The sequence below is a fragment of the Rhinoraja longicauda genome, chromosome 16, assembly GCF_053455715.1.
Source record: "Rhinoraja longicauda isolate Sanriku21f chromosome 16, sRhiLon1.1, whole genome shotgun sequence".
Taxonomy (NCBI): domain Eukaryota; kingdom Metazoa; phylum Chordata; class Chondrichthyes; order Rajiformes; family Arhynchobatidae; genus Rhinoraja; species Rhinoraja longicauda.
In genome coordinates, this window is record NC_135968.1 from 18,701,977 (window position 1) to 18,723,738 (window position 21,762).

The 21,762-nt window shown below is 46.6% G+C and overlaps 1 protein-coding gene across 7 annotated transcripts in view; it reads right to left on the minus strand.

The window, feature by feature from the left end:
* Positions 1-2,606: 2,606 nt before the first annotated feature.
* Positions 2,607-21,762, minus strand: part of prom2 (prominin 2) — a 62,633-nt gene continuing 43,477 nt past the window's right edge. For 4 of the 7 annotated variants that reach the window (XM_078413353.1, XM_078413352.1, XM_078413354.1 and 1 more), the window contains 10 exons: positions 21,223-21,369; positions 20,977-21,048; positions 19,229-19,318; positions 16,951-17,004; positions 15,120-15,200; positions 12,421-12,489; positions 11,325-11,414; positions 9,378-9,490; positions 6,764-6,787; positions 2,607-5,769 (listed from right to left, as the gene is read on the minus strand). In XM_078413353.1, coding sequence (XP_078269479.1) covers positions 5,751-5,769; positions 6,764-6,787; positions 9,378-9,490; positions 11,325-11,414; positions 12,421-12,489; positions 15,120-15,200; positions 16,951-17,004; positions 19,229-19,318; positions 20,977-21,048; positions 21,223-21,369 — 759 coding nt within the window. In that variant the 3' untranslated portion in view covers positions 2,607-5,750. Of the gene's footprint in view, positions 5,770-6,763; positions 6,788-9,373; positions 9,491-11,324; positions 11,415-12,420; positions 12,490-15,119; positions 15,201-16,950; positions 17,005-19,228; positions 19,319-20,976; positions 21,049-21,222; positions 21,370-21,762 lie in introns of all 7 variants that reach the window. The other 3 variants (XM_078413357.1, XM_078413355.1, XM_078413356.1) reach the window with 3 other exon arrangements.

A 21,762-nucleotide genomic window follows, 5' to 3' on the forward strand; every position in this document is an offset into this window, starting at 1 on the left:
CTTTTTTGTATATCTTTCATTCATTGTTCTTTATCTCTCCACATCACCGTTTATATCTCGTGTTTCCCTTATCCCGAACCAGTCTGAAAAAGGGTCTCAACCCAAAACGTCACCCATTCCTTCTCTCCAGAGATGCTGCCTGTCCCACTGAGTTACTCCAGCTTTTTGTGCCTATCTTCGGTTTAAACCAGCATCTGCAGTTCCTTCTTACACACTATCCACGGAGAGTTTCTCATACCGGAGGCAAAGTGTTTTTTTTTAAGTGCTTTAACTTACAGGTCCTTATACCCATTTTTATTTTAAAGTAACATTTGGAATAATTTCACAGCTAATGTTAGATTTTAGAGACCAAACAGGTCCTTCAGTCCACCGAGTCCACGGCGACCAATGATCACCACGTACTGTGGATAATTTACAATTTTCCCAAAGCCAATTAACCTACTAACCTGTACGTCTTTGGACTGTGAGAGGAAACACACGTGGTCACAGGAAGAACGTATGAGCTTACACACAGCACTCGTAGTCTGGATCGAACCCGGGTCTTGGGTGCTGTAAGGCAGCAACTCAGGAAAAAACCTATTCCGTCACAGGGAGAACGTATAAGCACACCTGCAGACAAGATCGAACCCGGCTCTCTGGCACTGTTAGACTGTTGCTGACTGGTCCATTCCAAACTGAAGGAGTACATGCTGAGGGACTCACTGAAGTTTGGTGCAGACAATTCCAGGGCTCTGTAGGACAGGACCATAGTCTAGGGTCCTTCCACTGCTGGACACTGCATTTGTGGAGGCACCCATCAAAGGAGGGAAGAGAGATCACCCTGGGGGTGGGGGGGTTACACAAGTGGCAAGTGTGTTTTGTTTAAAGCTAGATGTAAACTGAGTAATACTAACGAATGTATAAACGTTAAAGAGCTTTGCACAATTATTTGTTTTGTAAATATTTTTTATTCAGAATAAAGCTTGTTTTTGGAGAAAACAAAAGTAAGTGTAAAATGATGCAATGAGTTACTAAATGCACTAGAGGTTGTTTCCTTGATTTAACAAGAAAATGGCTGAGGCCCCCTCAGTTTTGCTCCCATTAGGCATTTCCTTCACTTTAAAAGAATCTGGGTCTCTTGCGCTGTGAGAGTAGTTCTACCAGTTGTGCCACTGTGCCATCCTCTTAAAACCTCCACAATATCAAACTCAAAAAAGTGTTCATCAAGGAGAAACTACAGACCACGTTTCTACAAGAACAAGTGGGTGGGCCCCATGTTAGTGCAACTTACTGTTTCCCCGGTCGGCACTTTTAGATTTTTTGTTTTAGAGATACAGCGTGAAAACAGGCCCTTCGGCCCTCCAAGCTCATGCCGACCAGCAATCACCCCCATACACTAGTTCTATCCGACAGATACACGCTCCCCTAGTGACCGTGTGGGTTTCCTCGAGGTATTCTGTTTCCTTGCACATCTCAAAGACGCGCAGTTGGTGGATTTATCTTCAGCGGTCAAATCACTCTACAAACCCACACTTCTTGTGGGATGCGAGAGGAACCCCAAGTGGTCATAAGGAGAACAGGATTGAATCTGGGTCGCCGGAGCTGTGAAGCGTTGAAGAATAAAGGGCTGGTCTACACAAAACCCCTTGCACAGCCGAACCACCACCGATGGAAGCAGCCTAGGTCCCACATAACATGAGACTCATTTCCTCGACACCCTTCATCTCCCTCCGAGACGCAGGGAGGCGTGTCCTGTACGGGCTCCTCCACCACACCCTGCACTTTCTCGCCCTGGTCCACTGTCCGGACACTAAGTGGCGGTCAGTGTTGCCGTCCGGTCGCGAGGGGGCCCCGCGGTGGGGGGTCCCTCTACGCAGGGATTCTGCCCCTCTCCATCGGGGACCTGGGGTGGAGGGTACTGCACCGAGGAGTCCCCTGTAACCTGTTCCTCGCGCGGTTCACAGACTCGCCAGCCGCCTGCCACTTTTGCAGGTTGGAAGAGTCTGTGTACCACGTATACATGGAGTGTGTGAGGTTGTAGCCCCTGTTCCAATATCTAATGGGGCTGCTCCTTGCCTTTTGGCTGCTCTTTTCACCCATCATCCTCATCTTTGGACACCCTGTGCGTAGGGGAGAGGGTAGGGCCGAGGATGTCCTGGTTGGGTTGCTCCTGGGCCTGGCCAAACTGGCCATCTGCGACTCACGGCACCAGGCGGAAGAGGGTTCTGCCCGAGCCAGCTGCCTACCCCTTTCCCGGGGTTACATCCGTGCCCGGGTGGTGTTGGAGAGGGACTGCAAGCTGTCCACGGGCACCCTGGAGGATTTCCGGGACCGCTGGGCACCGCGGGGGATTGGATGTATCCTGGATGGGGATTGTAATATAATTATATAATAGTTTCAATTGATATATTTGTCTGTATAGTATTCTGGTGGTGGGTTCTGTTTTGGTTTTATTGTATTGTATATATTATCTTAATATTTGAATAAATATTTTTGATTTAAAGAAAAGATGGAAGCAGCCTGGTGAACCTACAAGCAATAACCACACCAACATGGTGACACAATTAGCAGAACAATTAAACTTAAGAAAAGAAAAAGCATGTGAAATATCCAAACAAAAGTGCTGTTTATTTACTATTTTATTTGTCATAAGCTTCATTTTAAACAACACATACTGTTCAGCCACAAGAGAGACAAAAAAATGCTGGAGTAACTCAGCGGGATGAGCAGCATCTCTGGAGAGAAGGAATGGGTGACGTTTCGGGTCCCGTTCAGGCGAAGTACTTTAACGTGTCAAACCTCCCAAAGTTCCTCACGCGATTGTTTATCAGACCACAAAAGAAAGTGGCAGGGCATTCAAAGAGGTAGGTTTCAATATCACAGGAGAGTCATAAGGGGAAGAGAGAGGCAGCGAGGTTTAGTTTGGGGTGTAGCAGAATGCACAGGCCAGGCCTTTCAAGACTGGCCCAGAAATGATGAATAAGTGTAAACAAAATGAGACAAGTGAAGGGGTCAGAATTAGGGTTACGTAGAACACAAACAGGCCCTTCAGCCCATCATGTTTGTACTGACCACGATTGTGCTGTTCATGCATCTGTCTAAAAGCCTCTTAAACATCACCATTGTTTAGTTTAATTTTAACCTGCATCACTTTTAGAATTAGTGGCCCAGTGGTAGTGCTGCTGCCTCACAGCGCGAGAGACAAAAAGCTGAGCGAAGGCGTTTGTGTTGGACAGCAATGAATCGTAACCGGGTGTGCAAAAGAGACAAGCAATTATAGCATTGGTGTTAGAACTAAAAACAGCACAGTACAGGAACAGGCCCTTCAGCCCACAATGTTTGTGTCAAACATGAGTCTGTTAAATTAATCTCCTCTGCCTGCATGTGCTCCATATCCCTCCATTTCCTACATATCCATGTGCCTATCTAAGAACCTCTTAAATGCCCTTATTGTGTCTGCCTCCACCAGCACACCAGGCAGTACTTTCCAAGTGTAAAAAAAACTTTCACATCTATATACTAAAACTCTCGTTTGTTCGCTTGTTCTCGAACTACAGCCAAAACGGTACATGATAGCGTGACATGATAGCGTGGAGGAGGGGAGGGACACGATAGCATGGAGGAGGGGAGGGAAGGGTGGGAGGTGGAGGAGGGGAGGGAGGGGAGGAGGGGGGGACAGGGGAGGAGAGGATGCTGCACCAATGCAGGAGAGGCAACCCTGGGGGGAGGGGGAGGAGAGAGGAGGGAGGGGGGAGGGAGGGAGAGGAGGAGGAAGAGGGGGAGGTGGAAGAGGGGGCGCGGGGAAGGGGGTGAGGGAGTGGGAGAGGAGAGGGTGCTTCACCAATGCAGGAGTGGTTTGTGCCCAACGGGTCCACTTGGTCTAGTCTCCTTTAAACCTTGCCCCTCTCACCTGAAACCTATGCCCTCTTTGATATTTGCACCCTGGGGACAAAAGGTTCTGACTGTCTACCCTATCTATGCCTCTCATAATTTTATATATACTTCTGACAGATCTCCTCTCAACCTCCGCCGTTTCGGAGAAAACAATCCAAGTTTGACTATCCCCTCCTTAGCTAATACCCTCTAATCTAGGCAGCATTCTGGTAAATACTTCTGTGTTGGTGCACTGAGGGTTGAATGGGTGCCAATGCTGTTTTTCTAAGGGTCTGGGGAATGATATCCATGTCTGTAGTCCTTACATTGTTTTTATTGTGGGCATCACATCTTCACCAGGGTGAAGTGACAAGCAAACACGAGGAACACATCTTTGACAGCACTGGGCCTGTACTCGCTGGAGTTTAGAAGAATATGGGGGGAACCTCATTGAAACTTACCGAATAGTGAAAGGCCTGGATAGAGTAGATGCGGAGAGAATGTTTCCACTAGTGGGAGAGTCTAGGACCAAGGCCACAGCCTCAGAATAAAAGGACGTACCTTTAGAAAGAAGAGAATGATCAGCCATGATCACACTGAATGGCGGTGCTGGCTCGAAGGGCTGAATGGCCTCCTCCTGCACCTATTGTCTATTGTCTATGAGGGATTTCTTTAGTCAGGGGGTGGTGAATCAATGGAATTCATTGGCACAGACGGCAGTGGGGGCCAAGTCATTGGGTACTTTAAAAGTGGAGATTGACAGGTTCTTGATTAGTAAGGTTGTCAAAGGTTATGGGGAGAAGGCAGCATAATAGGGTTGAGAGGGAAAGATAGATCGGCCACGAGTGAATGGCAGAGTTGACTCGATGGGCCGAATCAACCACTCCTGAGGTAGTGCGGGATGGTGGTGAGGAGAGCTTGGCGATCACCTGGGGAAAGCGAGTCTTTGATCGATGCTGCTGGAGAAAGTGGTGTAGATCACAGGTAGCGGGGAGACCAAGGCTCTTTGGAGGACACCAGCAGAAGACAACAAGGAAACCACCCCTAAGTACTTCCCTGGATGGATGAGGCAAGAGAGGCTGGAGTCCCCCGATTTGGACGCACTTGGAGAGATGTTGGAGGAGGTTGGCTTGTACAGCATATGACACGGTCAAAGGTAGACACAAACTGCTGGAGTAACTCAGCGGGTCAGGCAGCATCTCTGCAGAAAATGTCTGGGCGATGTTTTGGGTCGGGACCCTTGTTCAGACTGATTGTAGTTTGGGGGAGGGTGGGATTTGGAAACAAACCCCCTCCCCGGCTTACAATAAGTCTGAAGCAGGTTCCTGATCCGAAACGTTGCTGATCCATTTTCTCCAGAGATGCCGCCTGACCCGCTGAGTTACTCCCGCAGTTTATGTGTACCTTGGGTGTAAACCAGCATATACAGTTCCTTTTTATTACATGATAAGGGCAAGTTGTACACAGTGACAAGAGACATGTCAGACAAGGGCTGACACAAAGTGTTGGAGTAACTCAGCGGGTCAGGCAACATCCCTGGAGGATGTGGATAGGGTGACGTTTCGGGTCGGGACCTTTCTTCAGGACGAGGGTTGGTTCAGTGTGGCCTCGGGGAGAAGGTTGATCGGGTTGGAGATGAGGCATTGAGCTGTCACGTAGATTTGGCATGGAACTTCCATAAAGATGAGGCATTGAGCCGTCGCGTAGATGATTTGAAGATTGGGATTCTTGTTCAAGACACTTTCTGTAATTTCATCTGGTGCTTGCTTGCAATGCTGCTCCATCACAGAAACGAGGAGGCTAAAGGAAAGATACCAACTCACTGAGCTTGGTCCACACAGAGTGGGAGGGAGGCAGGAACGTTAGGATGACCTCAAGTCTGGCTTCCAAACGCACGATCATTCATCGAATTTCCTCCTAAATCAAAGTAGACAAGATATCATGATGAAGATGCAAGGAAATGCTGGGAACTTGAGCAAAACACAAAGTGCTGGAGGAACTCAGCGGGTCAGGCAGCACCGGTGGAGGGGGAATGGACAGGCAATGTTTAGTTTAGTTTAGTTCACAAAACGGGAACAGATTTAGGCCATTTGGCCAATCGTGTCGACTCCACCATTCACCAATGGCTGCTCTCTGGGAGCTAGAACCCAGGATTTCAGTGTTTTAGTTTAGAGTGGAAACAGGCCCTTCAGCCCACCGAGTCCACGCTGACCAGCAATCCCCGTACTAGTTCCATCCTACAGACTAATGGACAATTTACAGAAGCCATTTAACCTACAAACCTGCACATCTTTGGAGCATGGCGGGAAACCGTAGCACTCACAGAAAACACACGCAGTCACAGGGAGAACGTACAAACTCCGTACAGACAGCACCCGTAGACAGGATCGAACCCGGGTCTCTGGCATTGTAAGGCAGCAACTTTACCACTGCGCCACTGTGCTGTCCCAGACTGTCATCAGACTGGACTGTTAATGTGGAGGTGTGAGTTCAAGTCCTACGGAGGGCAATTCACGAGGACGAATTTGGTCTGAAGATACTGAATGAGATAAAAGTTGTTGTTGCTGAAAAAGGAGAGCAGCTTGTGGGATTCAGTGGGTCAGGCAGCATCTGTGCAGGGAAATGGACTGTCGATGTTTCAGGTGGAGGCCCTCATCTAGATTGAAAAACACAAAAATAAAACCAGTGGTAGGTTTAAAGGATTTCTCAAGTCAAGGAACAATGAGGTCAGGCTTGAATCTGGTTTCTAGCACTGTGAGGCAGCTGCTCTACCAGTTGCGGTTCTGTGCCAACAGTATGTTTGAGGGGTTCTTGTGTTTCCCACCAGCTCCACCCTCCTGCTGTTCTCCAAATGCCCCCTTACTGCCTGTTCACAATATGGAGTCAGAAGTCCCAACCAGAGTCTACTTACATCTCAAAGTGAGGGCGGCCATTTCTGAAAGGAGAAGAGAGAGATGAGCAACTGTTAGACTGGTTCTCATGCCCTGATTCTCAAGCCCTGTGTTCTCTGAGGCCAGCAAGAGACCCACCACTCCAAGGGAACAGTCACACCCTAAAGAATTTTCTTGTACCCAGACTCTTTCTTTCCAAATGATTATCTAATCCCACACTTCCGCATTGTCTACCATCACGAGGCCTTGTTTTTTTTGCTGTTACCTCTTGGAGCTGCACCAAATGGAAGCGTATGAATTACCCAGCTTCTTCCTTGCTGTTATCAGATTACTCAACTTTACTGGACTTTATCTTGTCCTAAACATTCCACTCTTCTAAATACCTTTATCCAGTATCTGTACACTGTGGTTGACTTGATTGTAATCTTGTACCGTCTTTCCGCCGACTGTATAGCACGCAACAAAAATGTTTTTCACTATACCTTGTTGCACGTGACAATAAACTAAACTAAACCTCACCTCTCATAAACTTAGGATGTATTCCCAATCTCCCAACCGACCTCATCACTGACATTGCACTTTTATTGTAACCTGCGCTTTCTCTGAAACTATACTACTATATCCTGTGCTCTGGTATTTTTCTCTTTTTGGACTGCTTGGCGTAATCATGTTTGGAGTTATTTGCCTGGATAGCATGCAGACAAGGTTTTTCACTGTATCACGTTACACGAGGGCGCTGTTGGTAGAGCTGCATTGGCACAGTTGGTAGAGATGCATTGGCGCGGTTGTTAGAACTGCATTGGTGCAGTTGGTAGAGCTGCAGCCTCACAGCGACAGAGACCCGGTTTCAATCCTGACCTCAGGTGCTGTCTATGTGGAGTTTGCAGGTTCTCTGTGTGACCGTGTAGGTTTTCTCCGGGTGCTCCAGTTTCCTCCCACATCCCAAAGATGTGTGGGTTTGAAGGTTAATTGGCATCTATAAAATTGCCCCTAGTACATAGGGAGTCAATGAGTAAGTGGGAGAATATAGAACTGGTGTGAACAGGTGATCAGTGTAAACTCGGTGGGCCGAAGGGCCTATTTCCATGGTATATTGCTAAACTGCTAAATCCAAATGCAAGCTGATTGATGTGAGATTGGGTGGGCAAATTGATAATCTGGCTTCAGTTGCACTAACAAATTAGATTTTTTTTTTTTTTTGCAGTGGTATTTGCATTATTAATTTATTGAATTTTAAAAAATTATATATTATTTATATGTAAGATGGCTTTGAAGTCAGCAAATTCTTGCGTGCTGGTCCCAAAATGGATCTGCAATCACACATTACAATCACTCCACTCTTTTAAGTACCCTTTATCCTGTATCTATACATTGTGGACTGCTTGTGATCATGTATAGTCTTTTCGCTGACTGGATAGCTCGTAAAAAAAAGTTTTTCACTGTACCTCAGTACACCTGACAATAAACGAAACTATACTGCATGGTTTAGATAAAGACTAAACAAATACAAACCTGTTATGCTACTGCATGTAAGAACTTCACTGTTCCAAGTCGTCATAAGCCATAGGAGCAGGATTAAGCCATTCGGCCCTTCGGGTCTATTCTGCCATTCAATCATAAAAAGGCTAAACCTAGTCTACAGAACAACCTAAGTTCAGATAAGTCCAAAGATCACAATTGCAGAATTAATGCTGTGCAGTGTTCAATAAGTCATGTCATAGGTGCAAAATGAGGCCATTCGATCCATCAAGTCTACTCTGCCATTCAATCATGGCTGATCTATCCTTCCATCAACCCCATTCTCCTGACTTCCCCCCGTAACCTTTGACATACTTACTAATCAAGAACCTGTCGATCTCCACTTTAAAAATACCAAATGACATGGCCTCTCCAGCCATCAGTGGCAATGCAATTCACAGATTCACCACCCTCTGGCTAAAGAAATTCCTCCTCATCTCCATTCGATAGATATGACAACTAAACACTCTTGAATCTTGACGTTAAATGTCACTGGTTGCCTCAGGGCCTCCAGAAGAAGGCAGTAGCTCCCTCTACCTCAGAAGAGACTTTTTATTTTTCTCGACCAAATGTAGACTGGGCGATCATTTCGCTAAACACCTTTGCTCAATCCGCCTGAACCAACCTGATCCCCCGGTTGCTAAACACTAATTCTCCTTTCCATTCCCACACTGACCTTTCTGTCTTAGGTCTCCTCCATTGTCAGAGTGAGGCTAAACGCAAATTGGAGCAACAGCATCTCATATTTTGCTTGGGCAGCTTACAGCCCAGTGGTATGAATATTGATTTCTCTAACTTCAAGTAACCCCAGCATTCCCTCTCCCTCTATCCCTCCCCCACCCAAGTCGCACCAACTTCTCGTTTTCACCCAACAAGCAGCTAACAATGGACTGTTTCCTTTATCGTCGTTACTTTTTTGCATATCTTTTATTCATTGTTCTTTATCTCTCTACATCATCGTCTATATCTGTCGTTTCCCTTATCCCTAACTAGTCTGAAGAAGGGTCTTGACCCGAAACTTTGCCCAATCCTTCTCTCCAGAGATGCTGCCTGTCTCGCTGAGTTACTCCAGCTTTTTTGTGACTATCTACTTCTTCTTGTTTCCGTGTTACCTACTCGTAGATGTCTGAAGTTGCCATACGTCGGTAGTACTTTGCCAGTTTAACTGCGAATATGATGCTTGGAACCAGAAATATGGTGCTCCATCCCATGCTGAACCAAAAGGCATTCTGCAAGAAACAGACAGCAATCATCACATCATCCCATCCACACTTGTTCCCTAATCCCTCCGTGCATTAGAATGAACCAGTTGATTTCTATGAAGATAGACAAAGAATGGTCCCGACCCGAAACGTCACTCATTCTTTTTCTCCATGGATGCTGTCTGACCCACTGAGTTACTCCAGCACTTTGTGTCCAGCTTCGGTATAAACCAGCATATGTTGTTCCTTCCTGCAGATTTCTAGGAAGAGATGGCTCGGGTGTGGTTTAAAGATCTGGTGTAGAAACAGGCCCTTTGGCCTACGAAGTCTGTGCCCACCAATGATCACCCATACATTAGTTCTATCCTAAACACGAGAGACAAATTACCGCAGCCAATCAACCCACAAACCCGCACGTCTTTGTAATGTGGGAAGAAACCGAAGCACCAGGAGGAAACCCACGCACCCAAAGGTACAAACTCCATACAGACAGCACCCGAGGTCTGGATCAAACCCAGGCCTCTGGCGCTGTAAGGCAGCAACTCTACCGCTGCGCCACTGTGCCAGCTTTTGAAGTTTCTCACAACCAGATTGACTCATACTTTTTACGTATGATCTGACTGGATGGAGTCTTTCAAACAGAGCGGGGGAAATCAAGAACCAGAGGACATAGGTTTAAGGTGAAAGAGGAAAGATTTAATAGGAACCTGAGGGGCAACTTTTTCACAGAGGCTGGTGGGTGCTTGGAAAGAGCTGCCAGAGGAGGTAGTTGAGGCAAGTACTATAACAACATTTAAAAGACATTTGGACTGGTACATGGATAGGGAAGGTTTAGAAGGATATGGGCCAAATGCGGGCAGGTGGGACTAGCATAGATGGGGCATCTCGGTCGGCGTGGGCAAGTTGGGCTGCAGGGCCTGTCTCCGTGTCGTACGATGGTATGACTCTAATTATGATGGCACTTCTAAAAACTTTAAAACTAGCACCAGGGACGAGGGACTTCACCTCCAGCTGAGGCTGGGATGGGAGGTTGTTGTGGATGGAGGAAATAGATAGAAACATTAGCTGGTAGTTCAAGCACAAGGGGGCAGAGATTCAAAGCAATGAATAAAAAATACAGAGAGTAGTTTAGTTTACTTTTGTCACATGTACTGAGGTACAGTGAAAAGCTTTTTGTTGCGTGCTATCCAGTCAGGTGGGGCATCTTGATCGGCGTGGGTTGAGCCAAATGGCCTGCTTCCATGGGCCGATGGCCAGTTTCCATACTGTACGGCTCTATGACTCTGTCTCTGGGATGTGGGAGGAAGTCAGTGTGGCTACCTTCTGTGTTGATGTGTGCGACCCACCAATCTTCCCCCCTTGCTTTCCCAACATGCCTTCAGCCAACCAGCTAATCGCAATGAAAGCCAAATTCCCGGCATTCCGTGAACACTTGTGAACTTCTTCAACTTGATTGGAATTTCTTTTCACATGGAGTTGATAAAGACCTGCAGAGTTTCACACCGGCATCAGAAAGTGATTGCCGGCCAGAGGCAACGTGTTAAAATAAGGCTTTGAACCGATTGCATCTCATTCCAGATACAACCACCTCTGCACCGTCCCATCACACACTCCCAGGGCAGGGACAGCACGGGTTAGATACATGGTGAAGCTCCCTCTGCACCGTCCCATCACACACTCCCAGGGCAGGGACACCACGGGTTATAGATAGACGAAGGTTTCCCCTACACTCAATCAATCATTCTCAGAGTTGTTAGATACGACTACCTGAAATTTAGTCCACTCCCCCCAAAAAAAACAACTGAGTGGTCACCCGGCTTGAGCGATCCAGCCCCCTTCCCTGTCGCAATCGCTCGCTCACCAATGAATCGAGAAGGTAGGAGCATGAGATGGTGGCCACGGAGTCTATAGCGTTGGCCGCTGGTTTGCACCGTGCAAAATCCTCGGTAATCTGCAAGATAAAAACAGTCTTCACTCAAGCAACAGAGTCTACAGTGGAGCAGCTAACAAATACACCCCAATCGCTGTGTGGAGCCAATTACTTCCAGCCATCCATTGTCTCTCTCTCTCTCCTTTAATACAGTTTAGAGATACCGCATGGAAATAGACCCTTTGGCCCACTGTGTCCATGCCGACTATCAATCACCCATTCACACTAGTTCTATGTTCGTTCAACTAGTTCAACTGAACCATCCTATCAACAACTCGGAGCGGTCTTGACCTCCCATCTACCTCATTGGAGACCCTTGGACTATCTTTAATAGGACTTTATCTTGCACTCAATGCTGGATGGCTTGATTATAATCATGTATAATCTTTCCGCTCGGTATGTGACAATAAACTAAACTAAACTAAACTAAACTCAAAATGTCATCCCTTTTTCACCTCAACTCCCTACATGCTAGGGACAATTTACAGAGGCCAATTAACCTACAAACCCGCACGTCTTTGAGATTCAGCAGGAAACCGGAGCGCCCGGAGAAAGCCCACGTGGTCACAGGGAGAACGTGCAAACTTGAACCTGGGTCTCTGGCTCTGTAAGGCAGCAGCTCTTCCAGCCGTGCCACTCCATCGAGGTGTGTTTGCATTAGAAAGGATTAGAATTGTTCAGTAGTGCAGCTGCTGGGCTCAAAGGTGCTTTACTTTAGTCTTACAGAGATACAGCGCAGAAAAAGGTCCTTCGGCCGACTGGGTCCGTGCCGACCAGCGATCGGTACACCATCACTGTCACTATCCTACACACTAAGGCCAACTTTACAATTTTTCCAAAGCCAATTAACCTACAAATCTGTACGTGTTTGGAGTGTGGGAGGCAACCGGAACACCCGGAGAAAACTCTCGTGGTAACAGGGAGAACAAAAAAAACTCTGTTCAGGCAGCTCCGTACAAACAGCACCTGCAGTCAGGATCAGGATAAAGGGCCTGTCTCCATGCTGTGTCCTTCAATCAAAGCTCACCGTTTTCTTGGTCCAGATGATGTACTGGCTGAAGTAATCCATTTGGCAGTCCACAAAGATCTTGGATTCCTGTTAAATTAGAGTGTGCAGTTACAATGGGAAGAAGGTATTTCAACTTGTGCAGGGATTTCCCCATCTCGCAATGTGGTTAGTGGTTGGAGGGTGGAGTGGTGATCTAGAGGAGATCCAAGGTCAAGTGTTTGGTACCAGTGGTGGTGCAGGGAATCGGCAGGGGTTGGTTGGGTCCCAGCTCAGCACTGAGCCTTTGGACAATCATAAAGAAAGCCCATCAATGCCTCTACCTCCTTAGAATACCGAGGAAATTCAGTGTAGGTAGGAGCTGCAGATGCTGGTTTACGCCGAAGATAGACACAAAATGCTGGAGTACTCAGCGGGTCAGGCAGCATTTCTGGATAGAGGAATGGGTGACGTTTTGGGTCGAGTCTGAAGAAGGATCTCAACCAGAAAAGGCATCCATTCCTTTTATCCAGATTCGCTGCCTGACCCACTGAGTTACTCCAACATTTTCTGTCTATCTCCGAGGAAATTTGGTGCGTAGACTTGAATGTGAACTTCTACAGGTGTATGGTAGAGAGCATATTGACAGGTTGCATCATGGCCTGGTTCAATCAGGAACGAAGGAGACTACAGAGAGTGGTGAACACTGCCCAGTCCATCACGAGTACTGACCTCCCCACCATTGAAGGGATCACAGGAGTCGCTGCTTAAAAAAAGGCAGCCAGCATCGTCAGAGACCCACACCATCCTGGCCACGCTCTCATTTCACTCCTGCCATCGGGAAGAAGGTATATGATGCTAAAAACTGTAATGATCAGGTTCAGGAGCAGCTTCTTCCCTACAACCATCAGGCTATTGAAAACTACGAATTCCAAACAAACTCCGAACTACAAACTCCCTGATTGCACAAGGGAGTTTGGGCTTAGTTTTTGTTTTTTGTATAGTATTTTTTTTTAATTTATTGAACTTTTTATTGTTTATCATGAAATCGACTGAGTGTGCTATTTAGATATCTGTTGTGTTGCTGCAGGTAAAAATGTTGTTGTTCTATTTTAGGACATATGGCAATAAAAGACTCTTGACTCTTGAATTTACAGTGCAAGCGCTGAGGACATTTATAATGAGCCTACCTGGCTTTTAAACAATCTCCCCCCCCCCACCAACCCCCAGATTACAACCTACTTAGTGCCTTGTTTTGTGTTGAAAGGCAAGAGTTCTGTACACTCTCTCGTCTGAAGCCACCCAAGTAATATATCTGTGGCAGTGTGCATTGACTGTTGAGCGACATTTACACTTACGCCAATCCTGCACTGCACCTCAGTTTAGTATAGAGATACAGCGTAGAAACAGGCCCTTCCAGGGCCGTTTTTACAGCATTATGGGCCCCCGGGCAAAGCAGTGTACTGGGGCCCCTACCGTTACTCTCCCCCACCCCCCTTTCCCTACCAGCCCCCCCCTGTCGTGCCGGCAAAAAGCACTTACCGAAAAGCACTTAGCGATGGACTTAGGGTGCTACATTGTTGCGAAAAGCACTTACAGATCGCTGTGAGAAGCACTTAGGGACCGAAAATGTTGCGAAAAAGCACTTATTGAACCTACATTTTTAAAGTAGTATTTATTTATTGCAAGTCACTTAACATACACAGATCAGCATGGGGCCCCTATGCTCGTGGGCCCCCGGGCAAGTGCCCATCAGGCCCATGCGTTAAGACGGCCCTGCGCCCTTCACCCCACTGATTCCCTGCCGACCAGCAATTACTCCATACACTGGCACCATCGTACACACTGGGGACAATTTGTAATTTTTACCAAAGCCAATTAACTTACAAACCTGTACGTCTGTGGAATGTGGGAGGAAACCGGGCAAAACCCACACAGGATTGAACTTGGGTCTCTGGCGCTGAAAGGCAGCAACTCTCCCACTGCGCCACCCTGCCACCCCTTGAGGGCAGTTGAGAAGAGTATTATCCAAGGAGCAGATGGGGTCAGAAACTCACTGTCTGAAAAGTGGTGGAGGCAGAGACTCACAGCACAGGCAAATTAAAAAAATAAAAAATAATTCTAAAGGATACCTGGAGGAGAACTGGGAGGACCAGAGTCTAAGGTGCAGACAATGATTCTGGAAGGTCATCAACTCGGTGAAAGACGCTCTTTGGTCTGCCCGAGCTTTGTTGACCTCCCAGCGGAGTGAGCTGTCCATCGGGGGAATGTTGCCGACTGGCCCGCTGCAGACTGCAGGAGTACGTGCTGAGGGACGCACTGAAGCTTGGTGCAGCCAACGCCAAGGCTCTGTGGGGGAGGACCACAGTCTAGGGTCCTTCCGCTGCTGGACATGGGGGGCAGGGTGTGATGGAGAGAGACGCCCCTCCAAATAAGGGATTCTGTGTAAAATTGGAAATGAATTGAATGGCATTGAATGTGTAACCTCCGGAAATGTCGGATGGAGTTGTTGAAAAGAAGATGTTTTCTAAATATTTATTACTTGAATAAAGTATTTTTTGATATATTTAAAAAAATGATTCTCCCATTTCACTGCACATGGGTTGCACAGGGATAGCGGTATCCCCAGCCTCTCACTTTGGCCTTCACCGAGCATTTACAGATACTTCAAACACACGATTACCTTCCCCTCAACCCAATGAAAGATTTTAGAATTGGACCAAATCCTTTGCGGTGCTCACATTTGTAATGACATCTGACCCTTTATTTTGGAGGACACTTTGGGCAGATTCGATCTTCTGTACCGTCGTGTTTACCATTATCTGAAAAACGGGTTAAACCACAATCAGTGCAAGTATAACGCAAGGAACTGCAGGTGCTGGTTCACAAAAAAAGGCACAAATTGCTGGAGTAACTCAACTAGTCACACTAGTTCGACACACAGCATCTCTGGAGGATATGGAGAGGCAAAGTTTTGGTTGGGGACTGGAGAAGGATCCTAACCCAAAACATCATCTATCCATGATCTCCAGACATGCTGCCCTGACCAGCTGAGTTACTCCAGCACTTTGTGTCTTTGTTATAATCCTTGTAAGTTGTCAATGTATACAATAGTCTTGGTGCAAGAGAAATGGTGCAGAGCACAGTGGAAGGTATGACATATTGACTTCCAAAATACCATTGTTGTATATAATACATTTATATATCCAGAACATGGGAGGTTGCAGAAAACGGTAGATATTGTGTGGTTTATTGTGAGTAGGCAGCTAATATCTTCAAAGATGATGGTATCATCAAGGCCTAGATTGGATGCAAAGAGGATGTTTCCACTAGTGGGAGAGTCTAGGACCAGAGGGCACACCCTCAGAATAAAAAGAACGTAGCTGTAGAATGGAGATGAGATGAGGAATTTCTTTAGCCAGAGTGTGGTGAATCTGTGGAATTCATTGCTGCAGATGGCTCTGGAGGACAAGTTATTGGGTATTTTTAAAGTGGAGATTGATAAATTCTTGGTTAGGAAGGGCATCAAAAGTTGCGGTGAGAGGGCAGGAGCATTGGGTAGCAACTTGTACATAATAATACTTTACACAAATACATTACATATATACTATACATACTAGGTTAATTCCCGGAATGGCGGGACTGTCATATGTTGAAAGACTGGAGCGACTAGGCTTGTATACATTGGAATTTAGAAGGATGAGAGGGGATCTTATCGAAACGTATGATTATTAAGGGGTTGGACACATTAGAGGCAGGAAACATGTTCCCAATGTTGGGGGAGTCCAGAACCAGGGGCCACAGTTTAAGAATAAGGGGTAGGCCATTTAGAACGGAGATGAGGAAAAACTTTTGCAGTCAGAGAGTTGTGATTCTGTGGAATTCTCTGCCTCAGAAGGCAGTGGAGGCCAGTTCTCTGAATGCATTCAAGAGAGAGCTAGATAGAGCTCTTAAGGATAGTGGAGTCAGGGGGTATGGGGAGAAGGCAGGAACGGGGTACTGATTGAGAATGATCAGCCATGATCACATTGAATGGTGGTGCTGGCTCGAAGGGGCGAATGGCCTACTCCTGTACCTATTGTCTATTGTCTATATAACATTAATGTATATAACACCAACTCATGTAACATTTAGTTTATTATTGTCACGTGTACCGAGGTACAGTGAAAAGCTTTGGTTTGCATGCTATCCAGTCAAAGAAATAGACAATAATGAATACAATTAAGAGAAAAGACTATACATGAATACAATTCTTAACAGTGTTACTGCCTGTAACACCATCATGATAAATACCATTATTATATTATACCATTGCTGCACACAACATCATCATTGACTACAGCGCTGGTGTCATGGCATGGACTGAATGGCACATCGGCGCCACTAAAGAGTTAAAAACTAGTCTGACACACAGCAGATGATAGCGTCCCGTGAATCGCTATGTGCGTACCATCTACAAAAAAAGCACTGTCTGGCACCATCACAATACACCTGCCGTAAATCTCAATTGAATCAAAATGTCAACAACAGACAGCTAAACAGCAAAGGTACAGCTCTAAACAGTTGGCCCACCTCGAGATATGAAGTACCTCCTCGTAGATCCCGTATGTTTTCTTTCAGTGATTTCTAGAAAATTGGAAACCAAATCTTGTCAATACAACACAAAGTTGATCGAAGGTGTGAAAAGGGCTCATGGTGTGTTTGCCTTCATCGGTCGGGTGCATTGGGTACAAGAGCGAGGAAGTTATGTTGCAACGTTACAGGACTCTGGTTAGGCCGCTTTTGCAGTATTGTTCACTGTTCCCGTCACATTACAGGGAGGATGTGGAGAGGGTGCAGAAGAGGTTTATCGGGATGCTGCCTGGATTAGAGGGTATTAGCTACAAGGAGAGACAAGTAATTAGTGTTTAGCTGTAAGGAGAGGTTGAACAAACTTACTTTATTTTCTCCAGCGTGTTGGAGGTTGAGGTGAGACCTGATATAAATGCAGTCTGTACAATTATAAGAGGCATAGATAGGGTAGACAGTCACAATGTTTTTCTCAGAATGGAAATATCAAATCCTACAGTGCAGACCTTTAAGGTTAGAGGGGGGACAGTTTAAAGGAGATGTGCGGGATGGGTTTTTTACGCAGGGTGGTGGGTGCCTGGAAAGAGCTGGTGGTGGAGGCAGATGCGATAGTGGCATTTAATAGTATCTTGGATAGGCTCATGTATACGCAGGGAATGGAGGCATATATGTTCACCACAATATGTCAGGCTACAGAACTGTGTCTCGGATATGGTATCTCAAAATGCTGGAGTAACTCAGCAGGTCAGGCAGCATCTAGGAGAGAAGGAATAGGTGACGTTTCGGGTCGAGACCCTTCTTCGGATATGGTAGTGAGCAACACAGAGTATAGGGGAAGGTCCTCTCTCCCTTCCTGTTAACCGTCTACATCTCCGACCAGATATATCTCGGACTTCTGCCACCTGCAGAAGTTTCCAGATGACTCTGCAATTGTGGGCTGCATCAGTGAGGGGAGGGAAGCTGAACACAGAGGTGTAGTCAACGACGTTGTTGAGTGGTGTGGGCTGAATCACCTGCAGCTCAACACCGACAAGACTAAGGAGTTAATGGTGGACTTTAGGAGGAGAGGAACACCCCTGTCCCCTGTCTCCATCAATGGTGTGGATGTGCAGTTTACCAATGAGTACAAATACCTTGGAGTTTACCTGGACAGTAAACTGGACTGGTCCATGAACGCTGAGGCCCTGTACAAGAAGGGACAGAGCCGGCTGTACTTTCTGAGGAGGCTCCGCTCCTTCAACGTCTGCAGTAAGATGCTGCAGATGGTCTACCAATCGGTGGTAGCCAGTGCCATCTTCTTCACTGTCATGCGCTGGGCAGCAGGGCGAAGGCCGCGGATGCCAACAGGATTAACAAACTCATCAGGAAGGCTGGCTCCATCCTGGGGGTGGAGTTGGATTCATGGGAGGTGGTGTTGGAGGGTAGGATGCTCCTCAAACTGTGGAGCATCTTGGACAATACGACTCACCTCTTCCATGATACACTGGTCAACCTGAGGAGTACCTTCAGCGATAGACTGGTTCCACCAAGATGCAGGAGAGAATGCCACAGGAGATCCATCTTCCCTGTGGCTATCAAATTGTACAACTCCTCCCCCTTCTGTCATGGGGTAGATTGACTCCCCTCCCCTGCCCAATTGTTGCACATCGCCTATCCTTTCCACTCGTCACTTTAGTTTCATGTTTCATATATTTTGTGTTTTTCTGACTGTTGGCAGATCAATTTGCCTCTTGGGATAAATAAAGTTTAATGGTATCGTTTTGTATATGGATCATGTACAGGCAGATATGAGTTGGTCTTGGCATCATGTTTAGTGTTTGTTTTAGTTTTTGGAGATATAGCATGGAAACATGCCCTTCGGCCCACTGAGTTCATGCCGACTAGCGATCACATGTACAGTTCTATCCTACACAGCAGGGACAATTTGCAGAAGCCAATTAACCCACAAACCTGCACGTCTTAGGGATGTGGGGGGAAACCAGAAGACCAGGAGAAAATGCACGCGGTCACAGTGAGAACGTACAAACTCTGTACAGACAGCACCCGAGGTCAGGATCAAACATGGGTCTCTGGCGCTGCAAGGCTGCAACTCTACCGCTGCGCCACCGTGCCATCCCTAAAGATCGCAGACATTGTGGGCGGAGGGGCCTATCATGTTCTGCACTGTTCTATGTTCTATGTTCACATACTGTCCCACACCACTCTGGCCCTGTGCTCATTACTGAAGGGATGTTCCCTGTGTTGTAATGTAAATGTTTGCCCTGCCCAGTGTGAAACTTACTATAATCGGCAGCATATTGCTCTCGATCCAAACGTTCAATTGCTTCAGTCTTTCTGCCTCTTGGTTGAGTTCAGTTTTTTCAGGGTCTGGCTGTAACAGAGTGATTGGCCACATCTTAAAGTAAAATATACCCAAGCGATCGCCGTGTCACCAAATACTGTTGTTTCAACTCAGTTAGTGCTGAAGAATTAGTGTCACAGAGTCTTGTACAGGCCCTTCGGCCCAACTTGCCCACACCGGCCCACATGTCCCAGCTATACATGTCCCACCTGCCCACCTTTGGCCCACATCCCTCCAAACCTCTCCGATCCATGCACTTGTCTAACAGTTTCTTAAAACATTGGGATAGTCCCTGCCTCACTACCTCCTCTGACAGTTTGTTTCATACCCCCACCACCCTTTGTGTGAAAAAGTTACCCCTCAGATTCCTATTAAAACTTTTCCCCTTCCCCTTAAACCCATGTCCTCTGGTCCTTGATTCACCTCCTCTGGCCAAGAGACTGTGCATCTACCTGATCTATTCCTCTCATAGTTTTATGCACCTCTATAAGATCACCCCTCATCCTCCTGCGGTCCAGGGAATAGAGTCCCGGCCTACTCAGCCTCTCCCCATAGCTCACACCCTCTCGTCTTGGCAACATCCTCATAAATCTTCTCTGTACCCATTCCAGCTTGACAACATCTTTCCTATAACATGGTGCCCAGAACTGAACACAGTACTGTAAATGCGGCCTCACCAACGTCTTATACAACCTCCCAACTTCTATACTCAATACACTGTCTGGTGAAGGCCAATGTGCCAAAAGCCTTTTTGAGCACCCTATCTACCTGCGACTCCACCTTCAAGGAACCATGCACCAAGCACTCCTAGATCCCTATGCTCTGCAACACTCCCCAGAATTCCCTACCATTCACTGTGTAGGCCCTCCCCATGTTGGAACATCTCACATTTCTCTGTATTAAATTCCATCAACCATTGGGTAGGACAATACCATGCTCTGATGGAATAAATACGTTGTCGTTCCCCATCCACCACTCATAGGTTCAGGCAGAGCAGAATACAGCTCCCCATGCAATGGCCCCACCCTAAAGTTGCCAGAATTTCAACCCCAGACATCAACTGTCCATGGTGTACAGATTCAGGATAAAGTGTATAACGTTTAGTGCAAGATAAAGTACAGTAAAATCCCATTAAAAATAGTCCGAGGGTATCCAATCAAGGTAGATGGTAGCTCGGGACCGCTCTCTATCTGGTGATAGGATGGTTCAGTTGCCTGATAACAGCTGGGAAGAAACTGTCCCTGAATCTGAAGGTGTTGTGTTTTCACACTTCTGTCCCTCTTGCCTGATGGGAGAGGTTCTGGCCTTTTCCTACCTCCAGTCCCTCCACCCCCCTACTTTCATTCTGAAGAAGGGTTCTGACCCAAAAGATCACATTCCTTTTCTCTGGAGATGTTGCCTGACCCACTGAGTTGCTCCAGCATTTAATTTCGCATGAATCTTTGTTCGGTGAACTGGCCAGTTTAACTGTCCCCAACGGCCCTTGAATTTGACGCTCCAACATGTAGTCTTGATTGCATTGCGTTGTAAAGTTTACTTTAGCAGTGGCTCCATGAGACAACACTTGGCCCTTCAAGTGCTGACGGTCCTTGTTCCCGTGCTAGCACCCCTCTCACCTGCATGATGATCACCAAAGACAAGGGCAATAAAGAAAGAAAAGTGGATTGAGGATGTGTGGGTGGACTAACCAGGATCTTGGAGAGGTTTTGTAGATGCTCCACAGTAACGAGGATATCCCTCTGAACTAACGGCCGCTCCAGCTGTATATAAATAGAGAGATAAGAGAGGTATCAGAGAAGTCGTGAGACCTTTCTCATCGAAACACACCTGTCCATCCTCAAGGTAAGGACATATCAAGCCCAGAATATCCTCCAAACCACCTCACCACCCCTGTACAAAAGTTCCTTGTGTTAATGTGCGAGAGTATGAATTACCTCTTTGGAGATACTGGTAAAGTTTAAATCTTTAATGCCAGTGTTTAAGACATCCTTCATAATGTCCTTGCCCTCATTATCCAGTAAGGTAATATCCGATAAATTAATATCCATACTTTCAAAATGGGCTGAAATATCCCCTTTGTACTGAAAAAAATAGGAAATGAATTACTGAACCTCAATAACAGTTAGCAATCGAAGAACAATGTCATAATCGTAGAGTCCTTCAGCATGGAAATAGGCTCTTCGGCCAAACACATCCATTACCAACCAAGATGCCCTATCTGTGCGGGCCCCTCCTGTCCGTATTGGCACATATCCCTCTAAACCTGTAGAGTCAAAGTAATACAGCACAGAAACAGGCCCTTCAGCCCAACTCGTCCATGTCGATGAAGATGCCCCATCTAAGCCTGTCCCAGTTACCTGCGTTTGGCCCACATCCCTCTAAACCTTTCTTATCCATGAAACTGTCCAAGTGTCTTTTAAATATTGAAGTAGTACCTGCCTCAACTAGTCCTACAACCCATCCCACCCCCACCC